The sequence below is a fragment of the Saprolegnia diclina genome (genome assembly GCF_000281045.1).
Source record: "Saprolegnia diclina VS20 unplaced genomic scaffold supercont1.9, whole genome shotgun sequence".
In the NCBI taxonomy this organism is placed as follows: Eukaryota; Oomycota; class Saprolegniomycetes; order Saprolegniales; family Saprolegniaceae; genus Saprolegnia; species Saprolegnia diclina.
Window position 1 is genome coordinate 329,508 of NW_008246076.1, and position 19,646 is coordinate 349,153.

Below are 19,646 nucleotides of genomic sequence, written 5' to 3' on the forward strand. Positions count from 1 at the left end.
AGCAAGCCAAGGCGGTACAAAGACCCGAGAATGGGCCGCGCGAGGACATGGAGTGTCTTGTTGGCATCGGTGTACGTCATGCTAAAGTTGCAGCTGCCGTACCCGAGCTCAGCTATTGGAATGCAGCCGGTGCAGTAGCCTTTCGTGTAGAGTCGCCAAAACGACACTGCTTGGACTTGCAATGACGAGGTATTTTGCAGGCGAATCGCGCGCGTGAGCCGCAGATCGGCTGCAATGCGCGCGGCCGCGTACCCGAGGTGGTGCAGCATGCCGCTGCCCATGGAGGCATTGCCGAGATTCGCACTTGCTTCGTCCGTTGAAGCTATTGTGACTGCATTGCCGCGCAGATATGTAATCAAATCGTACGTGATGCCGAGCTTGACAACATTGTTGGTGCGACCGAGGTCCATAGGGTATATGCCCGAGAAGCGGCTGCAGAGGTCGTTGGAATGGTCCAACGCGTACGTATCGGCCGAGAGAACGTAGATGTTGGAGCCGAGACGACCGAGGTTCGATACTGTGTAATTGGCCATCCAGAGGCCGACGCTCGAGAGACTTTGGAGGTCCCTTCCAGGTAAAAACGTGTAGGCATTTACGAGGTCGGGGGCGTCACCGACATTCGCGACCGGCGCGATGAACTCGTTGCCGTTGCCGACATAATCGATGACGGCCCAGTTGTTGGAGATGGCGTCGATGGCCACGAGGAGAATCACGACCAGTCCAACGACGTGGGCGACGACCACGAGACACTGGTTCAACTTGTCGCGCAGTGCGTACGTGTCGGCGAGAGCAAAGAGCCAGCCAACGAATGACGACGGCTGTGCTTCGATGGCAACGGCATCGACCGCCTCGAGCGTGTGCATGACGCTATTTGCAGGCTTTCGGTTTAGAAACCGCTAGCGTCACAGACCGAGCAGCAGACAAGCATTTCTATCTTTGATGATCAACCATTGTGTAATTGACAATATACCAAATAGTCGCATGTGCAGTCCAAAGAAAGAAAAGGGTAAACATAGCAGGACGATCATACGAAGGCACGTAGCATGAGTGCGGAGTGCCGGAGTTCGAACAAGCCTTTCAAATCGCAATGACGGGGCAGGCATTTTGGCCAATGAATGAGCGCGAAACTGTTGGAGCCAATGGAGGCGCTTCTTTTCAAGAATGTAGCATTCACACTGGTTCGATTTTAAGCCAATCATACTCGTTGGCGCCAATCCAAGAATGAGAGAGCACGTGATCAGGAGTGTACACTCGAGGGATCGCAATTTCCACGAAGCACTGATGCACCGCAAGATACCATTATAGTCCAACGTAAAGGTATCACATGTAGGTTTATCAGATATATTTCAATCACAGAGGATGCACAAACATGAATTATGCAGAAATAAACCAACAAGACGCTCTCTACTTGATGACGACGGTCGTGTCTTTGAGCACCTTGATGTTGTAGACTAGGCTCTTGACGTCTGCAAGTTGGTCGTCGAGAAGGTGAATGTGATGGTTGCCGTCTTGGACCACCATGCACGTCTCATGGCCGGGCCCTGTCTCGCTCGATGCGGCGGTGCCTTGGGTTGGCTGCGTCGTTTGTTTGTTCTTCTTGGCGCGCAGTTCCTTCTCGGGCAAGCCAAACGTAAACATGTGCGTCATGAAGAACCACTGGAGCGTGCTCAGGCGGCGCGCCTTGCAGACCAGGAGCACGCTCTTGTGCTTCTTGTCTTCGTGCACATCGGCAATGTAGTCGCATAAGATCGACGTGCTGTTGAAGAGCGCTTGACGACAGAGACTGTTGCGCACCAGAAGCTTCCAAAAAGGACGGTTGAGCACTTGGTCCACGAGCGTCACCAAGAGAATGTTGGCAATCAAGCCGCCAAAGACTGCGTAGCTGACGCGAAAGTAAAAGCTGTTGTAGAAGCTCACGGGAATACCTTCAAGGTTCTCGACCGTGTTTTGCAGGTCTCGGCGCACGCTGTTGTTGTACTCGATGTAATCAGGGATGTAAAAGAGCAAGATCGCGCTCAGATACAAAGATGTGACGCTCGTCAAGTTGAAGTAGCCCATGAATCGGCTCTCGCCGCAATACGTGGCAGTGCTCACGATACTCAAGCCAATTTTACAAACCTTGAGAATGCCGCAGTTGAGCCAAAGAAGACGCAAACTCAAGGCGAAAAGACGCACACTCATAAAGAACTGCGGACTGGCCTTGTTGTACACGTTGACTTCGCGAATGTAGATGAGCGACGCGTTCATGTCGAGGACAATCGAGATGCAAAAGAGCGTCACAAACAAATCCGAGTTGTAGCAAAACATATCAAAGCGGAGCGCATGGCTCAGATGCGGAAAGCATTTTGGGACCACGGTCTGGAGCGCGCGCGTAAAGACCGTATCGGGTTTTGTCGGGTCGACCTCGAGCCACTGCACCGTCCGGCGGCTCGCAAGGTAGCCCCCAGCGGCAAAGAAGAGCGCAATGAATTTGATCCAGTGCGACGCAGTGCTAAACGCATTGCGCTGGATCATGAGTGCCATGCGGTACTGCGTGTTGGCGAGCGGCGACGTCTGAACGCGCAGCGTCTTGTTGCCATGGCTGTAGCGCATGCTAAAGTTACAGACGCTATGGCCGAGCTCGGCGATCGGCGTGCAGCCGGTGCAATAGCCTTTTGTGTAAATGCGATAGAACGGCACCAGCTGCACTTGCGTGTCGCTCGTGTTGACGAGTTGGATGCGCTGCGTGAGCCGGAGGTCGGTCTCGATGCGCGCGGCTTGGTACCCCCGCGCCAGGATATCGACGCTGCCCATGGTTGCATTTGCCAGATTGGCCGTCGCTTCGTCCGAGAACGCGATCGAGAGAGCGTTGCCGCGAAGAAACGTGATGGAATCCTGCGCCGACGCGAGCTTGAGCGCACTCCCAGTGTTGATGTCCATGGGGTAGACGCCGTTGAACTTGGTGCAAACAAATGCGACGGTCGAGTCGGCCGAGAACGTGTCGGTCGACAAGAGGTAAATGTTGGTACCGAGCATCCCAAGGTTCGTGACGCTGTAGTTGATCATCCAGAGCCCAATGCTTGAGAGACTCGAGACCGGCCGACGCAGCGGAAACGTGTAGTACTTGTCGAGCTCGTTGGCGTCGGGGACACTAGCCACCGGCGTGATGAACTCGTTGCCGTTGCCGATAAAGTCGATGATGGCCCAGTTGTTGGCAAACGCGTCGATCGTGACAAGTACGACGACAACGACGCCAATGATGTACGCAATGATGACAAGGACACGGTTGAACTTGTCGCGAAGTGCATATGCTTCGTTGAGCGTCGAGAGCTGCCGGACGAGGTGCGCACCCGGGGCCATCGTTGTAAGTTTTCGTTTCTTAAAGATAGCCAGGCAACGGCCTCGCGTCGGTATTTTGAGATCCGACGGTTCGTTGTCAGGTGTTAGTTGGTGTTTTGCGAGTGATGAAGTCGATCCCCGTCGCTGTGCTCGTCAAGGACAAGGCGCCGTGGTGGTCCCTCAGCTGGCTGAGCACCCTTGCCGAGACGTATGCGCTTCGCGACAAGATCAACCGCGTCCTGGTCGTTGCCGCGTACATCATTGGCGTCCTCGTCGTTGTCCTCGTCGCGATCGATGCGATCTGCAACAACTGGGCCATCATCGACTTTGTCGGCGACGGCAACGAGTTCATCACGCCGGTGGCCAACACGAAAGGCGCCGGCGACCTCGCTGAAACGTATGCGTTCCGGAAAGGCGGGGACCTCGCGAGTCTCTCGAGCATTGGTCTTTGGATGACCAACTACTCGGTGTCGAACCTCGGCGCGCGCAACTCGAACATCTACCTTCTCTCAACCTCGGAATTTGAGATCGATGCGCGCATCAACATTTGCAGCCGCTTCTCGGGCAGCTACGCCGTCGATTTGGCGGTGAAAAACCCGTTCAAGCTCGGCGTCGCCTTTGATTTGGTTTCGTTTTTGCGCGGGAATGCGATTTCAATTGCCTTCTCCGACGAAGCCGCCTCGGGTGTGGGCAACCGCAGTTCTGGAGCGAGCAGCGCCGAGCTCCAGCAACGCGGGTACGCGCCGGCGCGCCTCGGCGCCGACGTCCGTCTCTCGCAGTTTATCAAGCTTGCCAACACATCCAACGTGCAAGTCCAGGTCGTGCCGGTCTGGGAGATCTTTACGAAAGGCTACTGCACGGGGTGTATTCCGATCGCCGAGCTCGGCCGTGGTAGCTGCAACTTTAGCATGACGTACACCGATGCCAACAAGACGCTCAATGTCCTCGCGCGACCGATGCCCGGGTCGCTGCACCGGCATGGGCTCCTCACGCGTCAGAGTGCGTTCAACACTGCATCGCACTGGATCAAATTCATTGCGCTCTTCTTTGCCGCTGGGGGCTACCTCGCGAGCCGCCGCACGGTGCAGTGGCTCGAGGTCGACCCGACAAAACCAGACACGATCTTCACACGCGCACTCCAGACCGTGGTCCCAAAATGCTTTCCGCATCTGAGCCACGCACTCCGCTTTGATATGTTTTGCTACAACTCGGATTTGTTTGTGACGCTCTTCTGCATCTCGATCATCCTCGACATGGACAGTTCGCTCATCTACATTCGCGAAGTCAACGTGTACAACGCGATCAAGCCGCAGTTCTTTGTGAGTGTCCGTCTTTTCGCCTTGAGTTTGCGTCTTCTTTGGCTCAACTGCGGCATTCTCAAGCTCTGCAAAATTGGCTTGAGTATCGTGAGCACCGCCACGTATTGCGGCGAGAGCCGACTCATGGGCTACTTCAACTTGACGAGCGTCACATCTCTGTATCTGAGCGCGATCTTGCTCTTTTACATCCCCAATTACATCGAGTACAACAACAGCGTGCGCCAAGATTTGTTCAACAGCGTCGAGAACCTCGATGGAACCCCCGTCAACTACTACAACAGCTTTTACTTTCGCGTCAGCTACGCCATGGGCATGGGCCTGATCACCAACATCCCCGTCATAACCCTCCTCGATCAAGCGATCAACCGGTCATTTTGGAATCTCATGGCGCGCAACAGTCTCGGGCGGCAAGCGCTCTTCAACAGCACGTCGATCTTGTGTGATTACATCTCGGATGTCCGCGAAGACAAGAAGCATCGGGCAGCTCTCATCATCTGCAAGGCGCGCCGACTGAGCACGCTCCAGTGGTTCTTCATGACGCACATGTTTACGTTTGGCTTGCCGGAGAAGGAACTGCGCGTCAAAGCCAAGTACCAACCGACGACCCAAGGCACGACTGCAGCCGGGGAAACGGGCCCGGCCAAAGAAATGTGCATGGTGGTGCAAGATGGCAGCTGCCACATTCACCTTCTCGACGACCAGCTCGCAGACGTCAAGAGCCTAGTCTACAACATCAAGGTGCTCAAAGACACGACCGTCGTCATCAAGTAGCGAGTAGAGTCGTCATCCAGTAGCGAGTAGAGTCGTCATCCAGTAGCGAGTAGAGTGGGATGTACAGATGCGTTTCAATCGACTATGTTTTTATACTACAAGACGACAGTCAACCGTGCTCGCGCCGCGAGAGCGCTGAGAATAGGATCGCGCCGCCCAACAGTGATGGCACTTGCCTTGACCACGCCGCCACATGCCAAGCAAAAATGGAAGCTACGTGCAGTGTGCAGTGGGTGCATCTCGCCCGTTCATAAAGTGTCGTGTCCCATTGGTCTAGAGCAAGATGATCGAACGTTTCGCCTTGCAGCCGCTCGATTCTCGGTAGAACGGAGCACCCAAACCACCGGCGGTGATAGCACAGTCGTGTCGCATAACGCAGGTACAGCATGCCCGCACCTTCATGCGCTATATTTGGCACCTTATTTGGCATCTTATTTGGCACCTTAGTTGACACCTTAGTTGACACCTTAGTTGACACCTTATTTGGCATCTTATTTGGCATCTTATTTGGCATCTTATTGTGTCGTAGCGCGCGATGGCCCACCTTGGTGCTTTGCAGATGGCTTTCAACGGGAATCTCTTCGCCTTTCGAAGGTGAGGCGCGTTCTCTGCATGCTGGGTACTGCGGTCGACAACGACGGCTGAATTCACCTTGCCCTGCAGCCGACCACGACACTTCTTCATTCATTTCTCAAACAGTCACCAACCCACCGCAGTGATGAACATTTACCCGCAGCAGACGTACGAGGTCGACGCTGGCCGGTCGATCGGCCACGCCAACCCGGCCATTGACCGCGCGTGCAAGGAGATCCAAGCCGCGTCCGCCGGCCTCGGAACGAACGAAGCCAAGCTCAGCACGGTTCTTGGCAACAAGTCACCCGTCGAGCGCTGCCTGGTGCACCTTCGGTACCCCGAGCTGTACCACAAGTCGCTCCTCTCCGAGATGGCGTCCGAGACGTCGGGCAACTACGGCAAGCTGTTGCAGCTCCTTTCGCAGCCAATCGAGGAGGCCGAAGCCATGATTCTCCGGGATGCGACCAAGGGCGCGGGCACGACCGAGAAGCTGTTGATTCCTGTCCTCAGCGGTCGCTCCAACGTCGAGCTCAACATCCTCAAGAAAGCCTTCTTCAAGCTCTACCAGACCGACCTCGTTGTCGCCATCAACGACGACGTGAGCGGCGACCTCAAGACGTTTTACCTTGCGGCGCTCAACCAAATGTCGCAGGCGTACAACCCGAGCATCCACACGCCGGCCAAGGCCGCCGAGATTGCCGAGACCATCTTCAAGGCCGGCGAGGGCAAGTGGGGCACAGATGAAAGTGGCTTCTCGAATGCTATCTGCTCGATCCCGCCGCAGTTCGTCGCGACCGTCGACGCCGCCTACGCCGCAAAGCACTCTCATGGGCTTGTGCACGCGATCCAAAAAGAATTTGGCGGCAAAGCCGAAGACGGGTTGGTGTACCACGTCAACATCATCTTGCACCCGATCGAGACGGTCGCCGAGCAGATTGAGAGCACGATGAAGGGCATGGGCACGGACGAGTATGGCCTCTCGGCGGCCATGGTGCGCTACCAGCACCTCCTCTCCCAGGTCAAGCCAGTGTACCAGGCCAAGTACGGCAAATCCCTTCGAGACCGCATCAACGGCGAGACGAGTGGCGACTACCGCGCGCTTCTCCTCACGCTTCTCGACCATGCGATCTAGTCTAGTCGTTCGTAGTAGCGTCGAGCATAAATCATTTTTCGGTTTTTAAGATGGACAATATATCGATGTTTCAAGGTCTATTGGCAAGGGATCATATTTATGGACCCTTGTGTTTAGCTGTCGACGCGTCCGATGTGCAGTTCTTAGGCTACTATATCGCACTGGCACGCGCCCCTCTCGCATAACTCTTGCGGTTGCTTTCTCTTCCACTATTCATTCAAAACATACTAAAATTGTGCAAGAACTTAAATCTACTTCTTGTGCTTTTGCTTGCCGACCTTTTCGAACCGGCTGACGGCCGTGCGCTTGTTGCGCTTGGCCATGAGCTTCGGGTCGAGCGGAATGAACGCATATGGCTCCAGCTTGCCCTTCTTCTTGATGTCGCCGCCGGCCTTCTTGGCCTTGTACTCTTGGCCCGCGACCGCCTCGATCTTGCGCTTCTTGCTCAGTCCCATCTGCTCGAGCTGCTTTTGCACATCACGACGCACGACGTCTTCGTCGTCCGACTCCATCGCCACGTCGTCGTCCGCATCCGGCTCGCCGGGAATGATCAAGCGCCCGTCCTTGGAGAACTCAAAGTCCTCGTCGTCGCGGTGGGCCTTCTTGGTCTTGCGCGAGTTGACAATGTTCTTGAAGGCCGAGTTGTCGAGGAAGTCGACAATCTCGTCTTCGGCGTTCTCCTTGATGTAGCTCTTACCGACCTTGAGGTTGGCGGCCGACTTGCCCGACGCCTTGGCCGACGGCTTGGCGTCTTCGCGGTCGCTGTCCTCATCGTCCGAGTCTTGCATAAACTCTTCAAACGACTGCGCCTTGCTGCCGCTGTGCCCGTCGTGCTTCTTGTCCTTCTGGCGGTCCTCGCGCTCCTTGGTCTTGCGGATGTGCGTAATGAGCTTCTTGTCGCCTTCTGGCACAAGCGACGCAATGTACTCGTAGCCATACTTGCGACAGAGCTTCATCATGATCGTCCGCGTCTTGGCGCGGAAGCGCTGCTTGGCCTCGCCGATCCACTTGAGAAGACCCTCAATGATCGACGGCAAAAACTCGACAAGCGCGTCCTTGGACAGAATCGCAATGCCGAGCTTCATGAAGCCAATGACCGACTTGATGACCTCACGGGCCTTCTCGTGGAGGAGCATGAGCACCGTGCGCATGAGGTCGGGCATCGCATTGCGGATCGCGTCCTCGGTGCGGCCAAACTCAAAGACGAGCCGGGACATGCAGAGGACGGACGCCGACCGCATGTGGGGCGTGCGCGCGGCAAGACCACCGAGCACCATCTGCAAAAAGTCCATGAGGCCGGCGCCGGGTGTGCTGTGCTTGGACTCGACGAGGCGCGCCATGGCGAGGAGGAGCTCGAATGCTGCTTCGCGCGCCTTGGCATTGGCCTCTTTGGTGCAGAGCATGATCTCGCCGACAAGCCCAGGGATGAAGCTCACGTCGTCGTGCTGCGTACGCTCCATGGCCGACACAATTTGGTTGAGAGCGCGGAGACGCATCTTCTTGGCCGGCACCGAGCACGTGAGGAGCGACTCGGAGAGCGACTCGATCATGTCGGTGAGCTTGTCGGGCGACGTCGCAAACGCCGGGTGGTGCTCACAGAGCTGGACGAGCACCGAGTACGACCGCTTCTGCATGATCGGGTCGGTATCGTCGAGCAAATACGGCTTGACGACGCGGTACAACAGCTCGACCTGGCTGCCGTCAATGATCGGGATCAGCGCCATCGCGATGCTCATGTGGAAGTGGGCTTGGGCCTGGAGACCGAGCGTCGCGGGCGCCTTGGGGTCGCTGCGCTTGTACTGCGTCGTCGTCTCGAGAAGGGTTTGCATGAGCTGCTTGAAGACGCTTTGGATAAAGGCCGGCTCGGCGAGCTTGGCGTAGCCACCGATGGTGTCGGTCAACCTACGAGCGTTGGGTCAACACTGGAAGCATCAAGCGACAAGACGTACGTCGGAAGCCGCTCCGAGTCGACTTCGACATCCAAGCCCTCGACGATCGTGATGAGAAGCGGGATGAAGCGGGCCGCAAACTTGGACAGCGCCATTTGGTCAGCCGCCGCGGTGGCCACGTCGTCGCGGTTGGCGGCCTTGATGAGCGCTTGGAGACCCTGGCACACGAGCAGCTGGAGCTCCGGGTACCGCTTGTCCGACATGGCATTCGCGAGCGTCTTGGCGATCTTCTTGAAGCTTTGGTTCAGGTCCGTGGGCTTGGTGCAAAAGCTCGGGAAGAGGCTCCAGAGCTGCATCGTGCGCGCCTGCATGCGCTTCGACTCGAGCGGCGTCGTCGAGTCCGACCGCGCGACCGCCTCGCAGTTCTTGGCCAAGTTCAAAATGTGCGTCGCAAAAAACTCGAGGCGCGACGGGATCTGCTTGACCGCGTCCCGGACGACCGGGATCAGCCACGTGCGCTCTTCGACAATGCCGGCGCCGTTCTGAAGAGGCACGACGGCAATCATGCGCTCGGCGCCAACCGCGATCGTCGACGCGATCATGAAGCGCGTGAACGCTTTGCGCATCTCATCGGAGGCCTGCGGCATCGCATCCATGGCTTCATAGAGCTCGACCGTCGTCTTGAAGACGCCGTCAAAGCTCGGGCTCGCACCTTGGCCAAAGAAGGACACGAGCGACGACAGCAGCACAAAGATCGACGACCACGCGTGCTGGTAGCGCAGGTTGAGGAGGCTCTCGAGCGAGAAGAGCACACGGGGCGCGGCCGACGACAAGTCGAGCGTCGCTTGGAGCGCAACGTTGAGGCACTCGGCGGTCTTGCGGTGGACCTGGACGTGCTGCGATTCAAAGTAGGTGCACATGGCGACGACGACGCGCGGAAGGAGCTCCTGCGCATGCGCCGCGTGGAGCGGCTGGAGGCGGGCGACCGACCGGCACGTGATGTGAATGAGGCAGATCGCCACGTCCTTGTCGTGGACGTTGGCGTCCATTTCCAGCACCGTGTTGAGCGTGCCGTAGAGGCACGCCGCCGACACTTGCGACTGCGGCGCCGAGACGAGCGCGTCAAGCGCCTGCAGCGTCACAAGCGACAGCGTCTTTTGGTTGGCGCCAAGGAGCTTGAAGAGCGCTTCCGTGAGGCTCGTCACGACTTCGGACGGCAGCAGCGGGAGCGCGCTCGCAAGAAAGCCGACGAGCTGGAGCACCTTGGTCTGGTCCTTGGCGACGGCCGAGGCGAGGATGTTCTCGGCGAAGCTAGCAATGTGCGTCGAGAGAGCGTCGCAGTGCGCATCAGCGTGCACTTCGAGGATCTTGACGATCGAGATCTGCGCCGTCTTGCGGATCTTGGGCTGCGGGTCCGTCGCAAGCGCGAGGAGCACGTGGAAGGTCTTGAGCACCGTCGGGTGGCTCCACACGCTCGGCGTCGGCTCGAGCGCCTGCAGCACGAGCCCGAGGCAGACAAGGCCCGACTTGAGCGACGCGACGTCGCTGTTGGCTTGCGCGTCGTGCATGACGCGCACGAGGCAGTGCGCGACCGCATCAAACTTGGTGCGCAAGACCGCTTCATGGACCTCGGGCAGCACCATGCTGAGCAGCTGGAGGATCTCGTGTGTGTGCGTGGCGTCCGTGCTTTCGAGCGCCGTCATGAGCGCGGCAAAGTACTCGGTGTTGGAGATCGACTCGGCGTCGTTGGCCGGGCCACGACGCTCGAGGATCACATCGGTGATCGCAGCCAAGACAATGTTGAGCTACAGAATGGCCATATGTCAGCGAGGATGCGAGAAGGGTGCTCAGAGGAGAGGCGTACCTTGACCTTGGGCGCGTGGTTCCCGCCGGCATGGCGCCGCAGCTCCGAGAAGACGTCCATGTAATTTGGATGGCGGCAATTCACAGAGTTGCAACTTGGATACGGTCACACCTTTTCAAGCACCAACCATTCGGCCATATTGGGAAACGGGCCAATCAATGAACCGGATACGAATGCGTCCATTTGATTGGCCAAAATCGGTATAAGAATAGGCGCATCGTCAGGCGTGGTTAAATTCGGCACATTTCGTCGACACCTTGCGCATGCGATCCCGAGAGGGATGCACGTGTCGGAGGGGTCCGCTGCTCGTCCAAGAACGTCATTGCGTGACGTCCATATCGGTCATACAGCGTATGACGAGCAGGCGTATGTCGTCGACTACAAACTGTAGTTGGAAAGGCGGTGGTGCTTTGCGCGGATGGCGCCTCGCCCTCGAGCGCGGTGACCCGCCCACTGCACGGTACCTCCTTCGATGCCGACAGGCACGGTGCATCGCATGGCAGTGTACGTTGCGCGTACAGGGCGACTGCAACGACGATATCTCGAACCAAGATACGTCCCTGGGCCAGGCTTAAATGTGGCAATGCCGAAAACAACAAGATTCCGGAAAGGACAGGCCAGAAAAGAGGGCCACCAACATCATGTTTAGCTTGGACGCGCCGTTGCAGCCGGCGATCGATGGCTTTGTCGACCCCGAGAATGGCGACCAGCAGCACACGACGCACCTCAACAACGTCGTCATGAGCGTGCATCGCAAGACGCCGATCGAGCAGGTCATCCAGGGCCTCGGCGCGCACCTCACGCACGCCCAAGACAAGCGCCGATCGCGGGCCATGCTACTCCTCGCCGAGGTGCTCACGCGCCTGCCAGACTTGCGCTTGAGCAGCGACACGGCGCACCTCCTCCTCACGTTCTTTCTCGAGCGGCTCAAGGACGGCCCGAGCATGGGTCCATGCTTGAAGGCGCTCGTGGCCCTCATCTCGCTCCACGCCGCGCTGCTGCCTGCCAACGACGCGTGGACGGTACGCGCCTCGTGTAGCATGCATGGTACCAATGACGCACATAGGTAGTCGAGACGCTCCTCAACCTCCCGACGCCGATCGCGTCGTTGAGCCAGAGCATGCGCAAGCAGAGCTTTGAGCTGCTGCAGCTCATCGTGCGTCGCGGCGCCCTCGCCGACCACGAAGGGCGGGTGCTCATGGATGGCTTCCTGCGCGCCATGAGCGGCGAGAAGGACCCGCGCAACCTTCTCTTTTGCCTCCGGTTTGCCGCCGAGCTCCTCACGACCTACGCAAGCATCGTCGACGCTGACGTTGCAAAGGGCTTTTTTGATGCAACGTCGTGCTACTTTCCGATCACGTTTCGCCCGCCGCCCAACGACCCGTACGGCATCACGTCCGAGGACCTCGTGCTGGCGCTCCGCAGCGTCTTTGTCGGCCACGACAGCCTCGCCAAGCACGTCCTCCCCATGGTGCTCGACAAGCTCAGCCGCACGACGGTCGTCGAGATGACCAAGGACATTCTCGAGACTTTGGCGTTTTGCTGCGCCAAGTACCCGCTCAACCGCCTCTTGTTGCACTTTACGCCTGTCGCTGCGGCTGTGTACCACCACGTGCTCCACGGCGACAACACGGCGGTCATTGCGGTCGCGATCGAAGCGCTCAAGACGATCACGCGCGCGGTCTCGCCGCCGAGCAAGCTGCCCGGCATGCAAGCCCTCGCATGGAACAAGTGCATTGTCTACTTGGTCAACCAAGCGGTCGAGGACCTCTCGCACCAAGCCCCCGACTCGATGGTGAGCACGGGCGCCGGCAACGTGCTCTGTGCGATCGCGAGCGTCGGTGTCGCTGGGTTCAGCCACGTGCTTGCATCGGCGCTCGCGCTGCTCTTGGAGCAGTGCGCAGCGCAGGCCGGGTCGCCGGCCGAGGCGGCGACAGCTCGCCTTGTGAACCTCCTCGGGTGCATCGACGCCGAGGTCGACCACTCGGCGCCGCCCCTAGTCCCGTACGTGCATGCGATTCAAACGACGCTCGTGCACGGGCTTGAAAGAGCGATTTCGAGCCGGCAGCAAAAGCTGTGTCTCCAAGGCCTGTGCTGCCTCGTCTTGCGGCCGCCGTCGCCCCTCTTGGACGATGCTTCGCTCGAGTTGCTCTTGCAGGGCTGGACCAACACGGTGCTGACGAACGCGTTCCCGGACGTGCGTGACGAAGCCACAAGCACGCTCCAAGCGATCGCGCTCAAGTCGCCGGGCCTTGCGCACCTCGTATTGACGCGCTGTGTGCCGTCCTTTCTGCATGTCCTCGAAGAGCCGGCGGTACGCTTTATCTCTCTCAATATGTCTTCCATTGTTGCTAACTCCATGGTGAACTAGGCCAATGCGGCGTCCGGGCGGTCGATCGACGTCATGGTGCACGACACGCTCGCGGTCCTCACGCAGCTGTCGCTTGCGCCACCGATCTTTGAAGCGCTGTTGTTGCCGCTCTGCCAGATCGGCTGGACTCACCCGTTTGCAATCGCGACGATGGCGGCCGCCGCCGACATTGTCCGAATCAACAAGGGCTCGGTTGCGTGCATGGATTACGTCATCCTCGGCACCAGTGACACGTCGTCGTCGGTGCTCGCCCGCCTTGTCGACGCGCTGGTCGTGCACGTTCGGACGCAGTCGATCGACGTGCGTCCGATCGTATTGGCCACCGCGAGCATGAGCGCGCATGTCATGCAGTGCGGGTCTCTCGTTGCGCAAACGACGTTGCTCACGTCGACAGTGCAGTTGGCGCTGACGTCGGACATGTCACCCTTGCGCGGCCACGCGCAATTGCTGCCGCTGCTGCACGCAGTCCTCTACTCGTGCGGTGCGGCGTTGACGGCGCTCGACCCGGACGTGCTGCCGCGCCTCTTGCCGCAGCTCTTTACGCTCGCTGCGCAGAGCCATGGCGACGACAGCATGGCCAAGGCGCTCGCCGCGCTCTTCAACGTCCTTCCGGAAGAGACTCCGTTGTTTGCATTGTACTTGAACTGGGTCACGTCGCCCGAGGCGCGGCTTGAAGGCATGGCGTCGCCGGCGGCCGTCGTCGTCGATGCGAGCAGCTCGCAACATGCGCGGCTTGCGGCGCTGCAGACGTACGTCTACCTCGGCAAGGCCATGGTGCTCCGTGGGCACGCTACGTATGCGCCGGCCATGCTCTCGTTCCTCTGCTCGCTCTTGACGTCGCCCTTTGACCTGCGGCCGGCGGTGGCCACTAGCTTTGCAGCGCTGGTCGCCGACTCGGACGATGTGCTCGCGCCGGCGTGCCACGCCTCGATCAGCGTACGTGCTGGACCTTTGATACATTGATAGATTGATAGAATCCCATGGTGTCTAGTGCGTGCACCGTCAGCGCACGTTTGCGCATGTGTTCCCGCTCCTCTTTCAGTCGAGTCTCGACTACGAAGGCCGCGTCGCGCTGCTCTTGGTCGTCGCCCACACGCCGCAAGCGATCCTTGTGCCGTCGCTGGCGCACATCGCGCCGCTCGTCATTCTCGCGTTGACCGAGACGGGGCTGCTCGGACACTCGGCGCTGGCCACCTTCAAGGTACGGCCTGCGTGGATGCATATCGACGGACGTGTGAGGCTGGTGGTGGTAGATGTGCCTGCAGCAAGACCCGAACCTCGTCCAAGGCTTCTTCAAGGACGTGTTCAACGGTCTCTTGTGGCAGACGCAGTTTGGGTACGCTGGGCATGCGATATGATACACTGGTGTGATGTATGATGCCAGGCAATCGGCCCGGGACCGCATGGACGCGCTCGACTGCATTGGCGTGCTGGCGGCGACCAAGTACGAGCTCATCCACCCGTACAAGGAGATGGTCATCAAGCGCCTCTTGGCGCCGATCGACGACCGAAAGCGCGTCGTCCGACAGCTCGCCGTCAAGGTCCGCAACAAGTGGTCCATCTTGTAGATAGCACGTAATACAACGTCAAGAGAAGAAGAGACATGGTTGCGTCGATGACCACACAGTAGACAGTGTTGTGATGGCATTGGTACGTGGACTAGACGCTGCTAAGATCCTTTTCCTTGGCCGTCAAGAGCAAACCAATGTCCTTGATGCTCTCGTCCGTGAGGCGCTGGATCTAAATGGGACAATGAAGATAGAGGAGAATGAAGATAGAGGAGAATGAAGAGATGGAGAATGCCTACCTTGTCTTGCTCGCGCTTGATGTCGTCTTCCGAGATGCTGTCCTTGAGCTTCTTGAGGTCGTTCATGCCGTCTTGGCGCACGCGGCGAATGTGCTGGCGCGCGGCCTCGGCTTGCTTCTTGGCGGCCTTGATGAGCTCGTCGCGCGTCTCTTTTGTCATCCTACCCTCGTCAAAGATGAGTCGCTTGCGCCAAATGTCTTTTGGACATACTTGGGAAACCGAATGTCGAGCGTCGTGCCATTCGGGTGCACAGTGAAGGACGGGTTCATCTCCTCAATGGCCTTCTTGGCGTCCTTGATCATGGACGGATCGTAGACCGTGATCGCGAGCTCGTGCGACCCGACGACCGACACTTGGCCGAGCTGCGGCAGCGGCACCATTTGGCCGTACGCCGAGAGCATGAGATTGTCAAAGATGCCGGCGTCGGCCTGGCCCGGGCGCATGGCGCTCAGCACCTTGGTGTAGTTTAAGACGGCGCCCTTCATGTTCTTTTTGACGTCGTCTTGCGTCTTCTTGCTCACGTCGTCGAGCGAGACGCTGACCTCGGGCGCGGACTTGCCCTTGCCAGCTATGCAAGGAGACGTCGCATGAGCATATGGCCTTCACACAACATAGATGTACCCTTGGCCTTCTTGGAGAACGGCCGGGCGACCAAGGACGGGGCGGCGGTGAGGCCCGCAAAGCGGCGCGCAGCGCAGTTGACGGCGAGGTGGCGCAACATATTGATGCCAAAAATACGACCACAGAAATGAGTCCATGGATATCCGAATACGTCCGGATAACATACTAAACATGGCTACATGTGGCTATATATGGCTACTACAACATGTAACAGTGTGGTCGATTGCACTTGCTGCACCGCTCCAACGCCGACGTGACGTAGCGTGATATGCTTCCTAGACTATCTGCTATCGCTCCGCCAACTATGGGCGACTTCATTAAAAACTTCATTCGGCGCGCCCGAGCGCGCGCGCGCGGTGGTGTACGCACCCAAGTCGCACAGGATTGGTCAAAAGTACAAGAATAAAGACCAATGGAATCATTTAAATGCCATATTGTATTGCATACAAATTAAACGCTTTGCATCTATATTTAAATGCAAGCTGCACATCCGCCCCATCTCTGTCACACGCGGCTGCCACGTCACCGACTGAGTTGGGCTTCGACGCGCGCAAAACGATCGCATCCCACGACCTGGAGATACCTTGTGATTGCGTCCGGAGGTTCGTACCGAAGGCTTTTCCCTCCACCACAGCTTTGGCCACCAACACGGAGCTCAACAAGCACAAACAATGAGCGTATCACACGGTATTAGTCACATCACGCGAGCGCTTTGGCGCGCTCGTGGTACACGTACTCCAGCAAGTCGTAGCTGCTTTGCGCTTGCAGCTCCGTGCCGGCTGCGATCGCCGGGCAATAAACGGTTCTAAAATCGATGCGACGTCGTCGTGGCCATGGCGCCGCGCCACGCGCCACGCGACGAGCGGGTTGCCTTCCATCCGATGCGCCAACAAGAAGGCGACGACGTCTGCATGGCCGTACGCCGCGGCTTCGCGCAGAGCGACCGCCGTGCATCCGGAGACATCGTGCGCATGCAGGTACTGCACCACGGCCAAGTGGCCACTGGCGGCGGCCAAGTCCATGACGACAGGGCCGCTCGCATCGTCCAAGTGTTGGTGCAAGTACTTGACGAGAGAGAGGTGGCCGTGGTCGGCCGCAAGGGCCAGCGCAATGCCGGACCCCGTCTCGCCTCGTTCGAGCAAGTAGGCCACAATTGGCACATGGCCCGCGCTCACGGCTTGGTCAAACGCCTTGTCGTGGACGCACCCAACGGCGTGACGGTGTGGATACAGCGTCTCGACGATCGCGAGGTCGCCAGCCTTGGCAGCGGTCGTGAGTGCATGGCAGACGCAGTCTTGAGCATACTGCTCTTGGAGAAAGGCGACGCTTTTTGCGTCATGGCACTGCGCGGCAGCGAGAAGCGGCGTCGGGCCCCAGTGCGGATACGCAATCGCGTGGAGGTACTTGAGCACGCGGAGCTGGCCGTACGCGGCGGCTTGCAGCGCGAGGTGCTGGCACTGGTGCAGCGAGAGGCGGCGGTGGACGTTGTGGAGGATCTCCACGTGGCCGCGGGCAATGGCATGTTTGACGAGGCAGCTCATGACAAAGGCAAAGTCGCGGGACCGGACGCAGCGCACAAGACGCATCAAGAGGCCTTGCTGCAGCGATGTCACAAACGGTGCGATCGCCGTGTCGAGCGCAACCATGAAGCTCGTGCGGGACGTTGATTCATCATGGTGCAGCGACTTGAGGGTCAGGACCGCGCTGAAGAAGGGTCGAACGTCCTCAAAGATACCGTACTGGTACGACGCGATTTGGCGCATCAGGTCCGGGTTGCGCAGTGCCATAGGAACAAAAGTGTGTGTGCAGGAGCCGGCCAGTTGAAGACTGAACAGGGTTGTTGAAGTCGGAAAATGTGCACTTCGAAGCGTTGTAGAGTTACCACTGCACGTACCGACTGGTACTGCCGGGGGGTTGTAATAGCGATGATAATGTGACGAAGATCGTGTGGACGAAGACGCACCAATATGTAGAATATATTGCGTCGGGTTGCCAGTCGCGATGGACGCGAGGTGGATGCAGCAGAGGACGATCAAGGATTTGGCCCACAGCAAACTCGAAAAGTAACTTTATTTGTAGAGATTTCGGAGAAACTAACACGATACGGTTCAGTGTTGGTCGGGACGTTAACGGACATGCCAAAGGACGCAGTAGGAGAAAGACGCATCGCGTTGTGCGGCCCAAGGGCAACGTCGCTGGGTGATTGTCAAAGAAACGGAGACACATTTCACGGAGCCAATCCGCACCCAAGGCGAGTGATATTTCCGCCAATCAGAGGCCGAGCGACTCATCCGCACCGGTCGTGTCCATATTGCGGGTTTTCTTCAACAACTATGTAACTTTTGAGAAACGAATATGAAAACATGGTTTAGAGGCATGTCCAGTCCGTTTGATGCCACAATTCTCGGTAGGCGCAAGAGACAAAAGTGTCAACCAACGACGCTCGTAGAACCTCGGACCTCTGCAGCTTGATTGTGACGTTGAGAGGGAGCAGGAAGCTTGCACCACGAAAAAGCGGTGCGACTGCGATCGGTCGGCAGCTGCGTCGTGCGACCTCACAATCGATCGCGCTCGTGTCTGTGTAGGGACGTGGGCGGTGTTGGATGTACCCACGTGTACCGACCGCTCTCGTGCTCACATTATTACATTGACGCGCACAAGGTTGCACGATGGTTCACCACAAAGCATGTTCTGAGAGGCCGTCCCAGGATGAGAGAGTGCGAATATGCACGGAAACAAGCGCGCTAGAACAAGAGGCAACTAGAGTTGCATCCCATCGCTCTAGTTGATTGATAGGTCGAGAGAAAGCGACACCAGTAGAGAGATTCTCATTGCGAAAGCGCTGGCAAATGCCGATTAATGTGCAAGTAACCATCGGCCCTTCTGGCGTTTTCGCTTTGCAGCTGACGGCCAAAGAGAATTGAAATGGAAGCGTCTTGAGTTTGAGAGTGTCGACCTTTGTTTCTCAACTGCACCACGATGCTTACATCACCAACGTCGCTGCGGGAGAAGCTAAAGCTGGAGAGACAGAAACAATGGTTAGCGATGTGGTTGTCGAGATGACGATGCTGTGTAGCCGACGCAGAGCCAGAGCTCGGCCATGTAGCGCCGTTATCCAGAATGGCACACGAGCTGGCAAGGATACGCTGCCCAGGACGAGTTATGTGGCGTCGACACGACCTCGGCGTACTCATCCATCATACAGCTTTCTGCGAAACGGGCACATCATGGCGAGGGTATTGAAGCAGCACCTTCTTCCCTTGCTGTCCAGATTGGTCGAGAGAGTCGCAGTACGGGTCCGAGTGACGGCCAATTGCCCAACGTGACTCACTCGCCACAACCACCGTAGGCGCGCCGAGTGTCCGTAGAATGTACACATTCTACATGTACCTACTACACTATCTCCATGGCAAAAACCACCATGCGTAGTGGACGGGTGTTAATGGCACGGCACTTGCCCGGTTTGATGCGTCGACAGTGCGTTATCGTGGATGGTCCACAGTTGACTTCACTGCAGCACTCACAGCAAGCTCTAGCAAGCTCTATTGACGTGACTGTGTGAGACGCGTAGTACCCTGAAAGAACTGCAGTGTTCGGAGAGTTCGCACCCTGGAGGAAGCCAGGTCGGCGCCCGTGTTGCGGATAGATTTAGGGATTTCGTGCTTGCGTGAAATGTCACGCGTCTAGTGTTTGTGCACACACCGTCGGGCGTGTCGTCTCAGCGCCCTTCATACTCGCGTCGCTGGCAGTGTCGCTGGCAAATGCGTCGACGCCAAATGACCGCGCATGTCCTTGGACGCGGTTGACATTGCAGTTAGATCCGTTCTTGGCTGATCGCGCGCGTGATTGGAGTTGGGTATGCATGCTAGTGATGGGCGCCATTTTGCCGTCCCACGTGGCGTAATGTTGTTGACGGAATTCGCTTAAGCGAGCACACGCGCAGGCCTCTACGCCCCAGCTGCCGTCGACTTCAACCTCACC

The 19,646-nt window shown here is 58.0% G+C and overlaps 8 protein-coding genes across 8 annotated transcripts in view; 3 read left to right on the plus strand and 5 right to left on the minus strand.

Moving 5' to 3' along the window:
- The window catches only part of SDRG_03792 (hypothetical protein), a gene marked incomplete at its 3' end in the record, with an annotated part of 2,121 nt that extends 1,246 nt beyond the window's left edge, over positions 1 to 875 (minus strand). Inside the window, exon 1 of the mRNA XM_008609436.1 lies at positions 48 to 875. Within this exon, the coding sequence (XP_008607658.1) occupies positions 48 to 863 (816 nt within the window). The 5' untranslated portion in view covers positions 864 to 875. The remainder of the gene's footprint in view (positions 1 to 47) is intronic.
- A 452-nt stretch (positions 876 to 1,327) lies between these two features.
- SDRG_03793 (hypothetical protein) lies at positions 1,328 to 3,339 on the minus strand (the record flags this gene model as incomplete). Its single annotated transcript, XM_008609437.1, has 1 exon — positions 1,328 to 3,339. The coding sequence occupies one exon, from the start codon at positions 3,337 to 3,339 to the stop codon at positions 1,405 to 1,407; it is 1,935 nt and encodes a 644-aa protein (XP_008607659.1). The 3' UTR covers positions 1,328 to 1,404.
- A 34-nt stretch (positions 3,340 to 3,373) lies between these two features.
- SDRG_03794 (hypothetical protein) lies at positions 3,374 to 5,408 on the plus strand (the record flags this gene model as incomplete). The annotated part of the gene is made up of 1 exon (XM_008609438.1): positions 3,374 to 5,408. The coding sequence occupies exon 1, from the start codon at positions 3,444 to 3,446 to the stop codon at positions 5,406 to 5,408; it is 1,965 nt and encodes a 654-aa protein (XP_008607660.1). The 5' UTR covers positions 3,374 to 3,443.
- A 696-nt stretch (positions 5,409 to 6,104) lies between these two features.
- On the plus strand, positions 6,105 to 7,193 carry SDRG_03795 (hypothetical protein). The gene has a single exon (XM_008609439.1). It carries the CDS (start codon positions 6,127 to 6,129, stop codon positions 7,111 to 7,113), a length of 987 nt encoding a protein of 328 aa, XP_008607661.1. The 5' UTR covers positions 6,105 to 6,126; the 3' UTR covers positions 7,114 to 7,193.
- Positions 7,194 to 7,295: 102 nt separating this feature from the next.
- Positions 7,296 to 10,970, minus strand: SDRG_03796 (hypothetical protein). Its single transcript, XM_008609440.1, has 3 exons — positions 10,867 to 10,970; positions 9,063 to 10,807; positions 7,296 to 9,015 (listed from the first exon to the last, which is right to left on the minus strand). The coding sequence occupies exons 1-3, from the start codon at positions 10,924 to 10,926 to the stop codon at positions 7,365 to 7,367; spliced, it is 3,456 nt and encodes a 1,151-aa protein (XP_008607662.1). The 5' UTR covers positions 10,927 to 10,970; the 3' UTR covers positions 7,296 to 7,364.
- A 492-nt stretch (positions 10,971 to 11,462) lies between these two features.
- Positions 11,463 to 14,896, plus strand: SDRG_03797 (hypothetical protein). The gene is made up of 6 exons (XM_008609441.1): positions 11,463 to 11,888; positions 11,933 to 13,180; positions 13,238 to 14,173; positions 14,229 to 14,438; positions 14,491 to 14,573; positions 14,622 to 14,896. The coding sequence occupies exons 1-6, from the start codon at positions 11,508 to 11,510 to the stop codon at positions 14,803 to 14,805; spliced, it is 3,042 nt and encodes a 1,013-aa protein (XP_008607663.1). The 5' UTR covers positions 11,463 to 11,507; the 3' UTR covers positions 14,806 to 14,896.
- Positions 14,842 to 15,780, minus strand: SDRG_03798 (hypothetical protein). The gene is made up of 4 exons (XM_008609442.1): positions 15,666 to 15,780; positions 15,255 to 15,612; positions 15,045 to 15,204; positions 14,842 to 14,977 (listed from the first exon to the last, which is right to left on the minus strand). Exons 1-4 carry the CDS (start codon positions 15,763 to 15,765, stop codon positions 14,897 to 14,899), a joined length of 699 nt encoding a protein of 232 aa, XP_008607664.1. The 5' UTR covers positions 15,766 to 15,780; the 3' UTR covers positions 14,842 to 14,896.
- Positions 15,781 to 16,364: 584 nt separating this feature from the next.
- Positions 16,365 to 17,452, minus strand: SDRG_03799 (hypothetical protein; the record flags this gene model as incomplete). The annotated part of the gene is made up of 2 exons (XM_008609443.1): positions 16,365 to 16,470; positions 16,521 to 17,452. The coding sequence occupies 2 exons, from the start codon at positions 17,450 to 17,452 to the stop codon at positions 16,365 to 16,367; spliced, it is 1,038 nt and encodes a 345-aa protein (XP_008607665.1).
- Between the last annotated feature and the right edge of the window lie 2,194 nt (positions 17,453 to 19,646).

Bases quoted from the DNA above. Each gene is read 5' to 3' on its own strand.
- SDRG_03797 (XM_008609441.1), top strand. From the start codon at position 11,508: ATGTTTAGCTTGGACGCGCCGTTGCAGCCGGCGATCGATGGCTTTGTC. The intron at 11,889-11,932 runs GTACGCGCCTCG...TGACGCACATAG, and splicing joins CTGCCAACGACGCGTGGACG to GTAGTCGAGACGCTCCTCAA. The intron at 14,439-14,490 runs GTACGGCCTGCG...TGGTGGTGGTAG, and splicing joins CGGCGCTGGCCACCTTCAAG to ATGTGCCTGCAGCAAGACCC.
- SDRG_03798 (XM_008609442.1), bottom strand. From the start codon at position 15,765: ATGTTGCGCCACCTCGCCGTCAACTGCGCTGCGCGCCGCTTTGCGGGC. The intron at 15,613-15,665 runs GTACATCTATGT...CTCCTTGCATAG, and splicing joins GTTCTCCAAGAAGGCCAAGG to CTGGCAAGGGCAAGTCCGCG. The intron at 15,205-15,254 runs GTATGTCCAAAA...TGACGAGGGTAG, and splicing joins CTCGACATTCGGTTTCCCAA to GATGACAAAAGAGACGCGCG.
- SDRG_03795 (XM_008609439.1), top strand. From the start codon at position 6,127: ATGAACATTTACCCGCAGCAGACGTACGAGGTCGACGCTGGCCGGTCG.
- SDRG_03796 (XM_008609440.1), bottom strand. From the start codon at position 10,926: ATGGACGTCTTCTCGGAGCTGCGGCGCCATGCCGGCGGGAACCACGCG. The intron at 10,808-10,866 runs GTACGCCTCTCC...GCCATTCTGTAG, and splicing joins ACCACGCGCCCAAGGTCAAG to CTCAACATTGTCTTGGCTGC. The intron at 9,016-9,062 runs GTACGTCTTGTC...CAACGCTCGTAG, and splicing joins GACTCGGAGCGGCTTCCGAC to GTTGACCGACACCATCGGTG.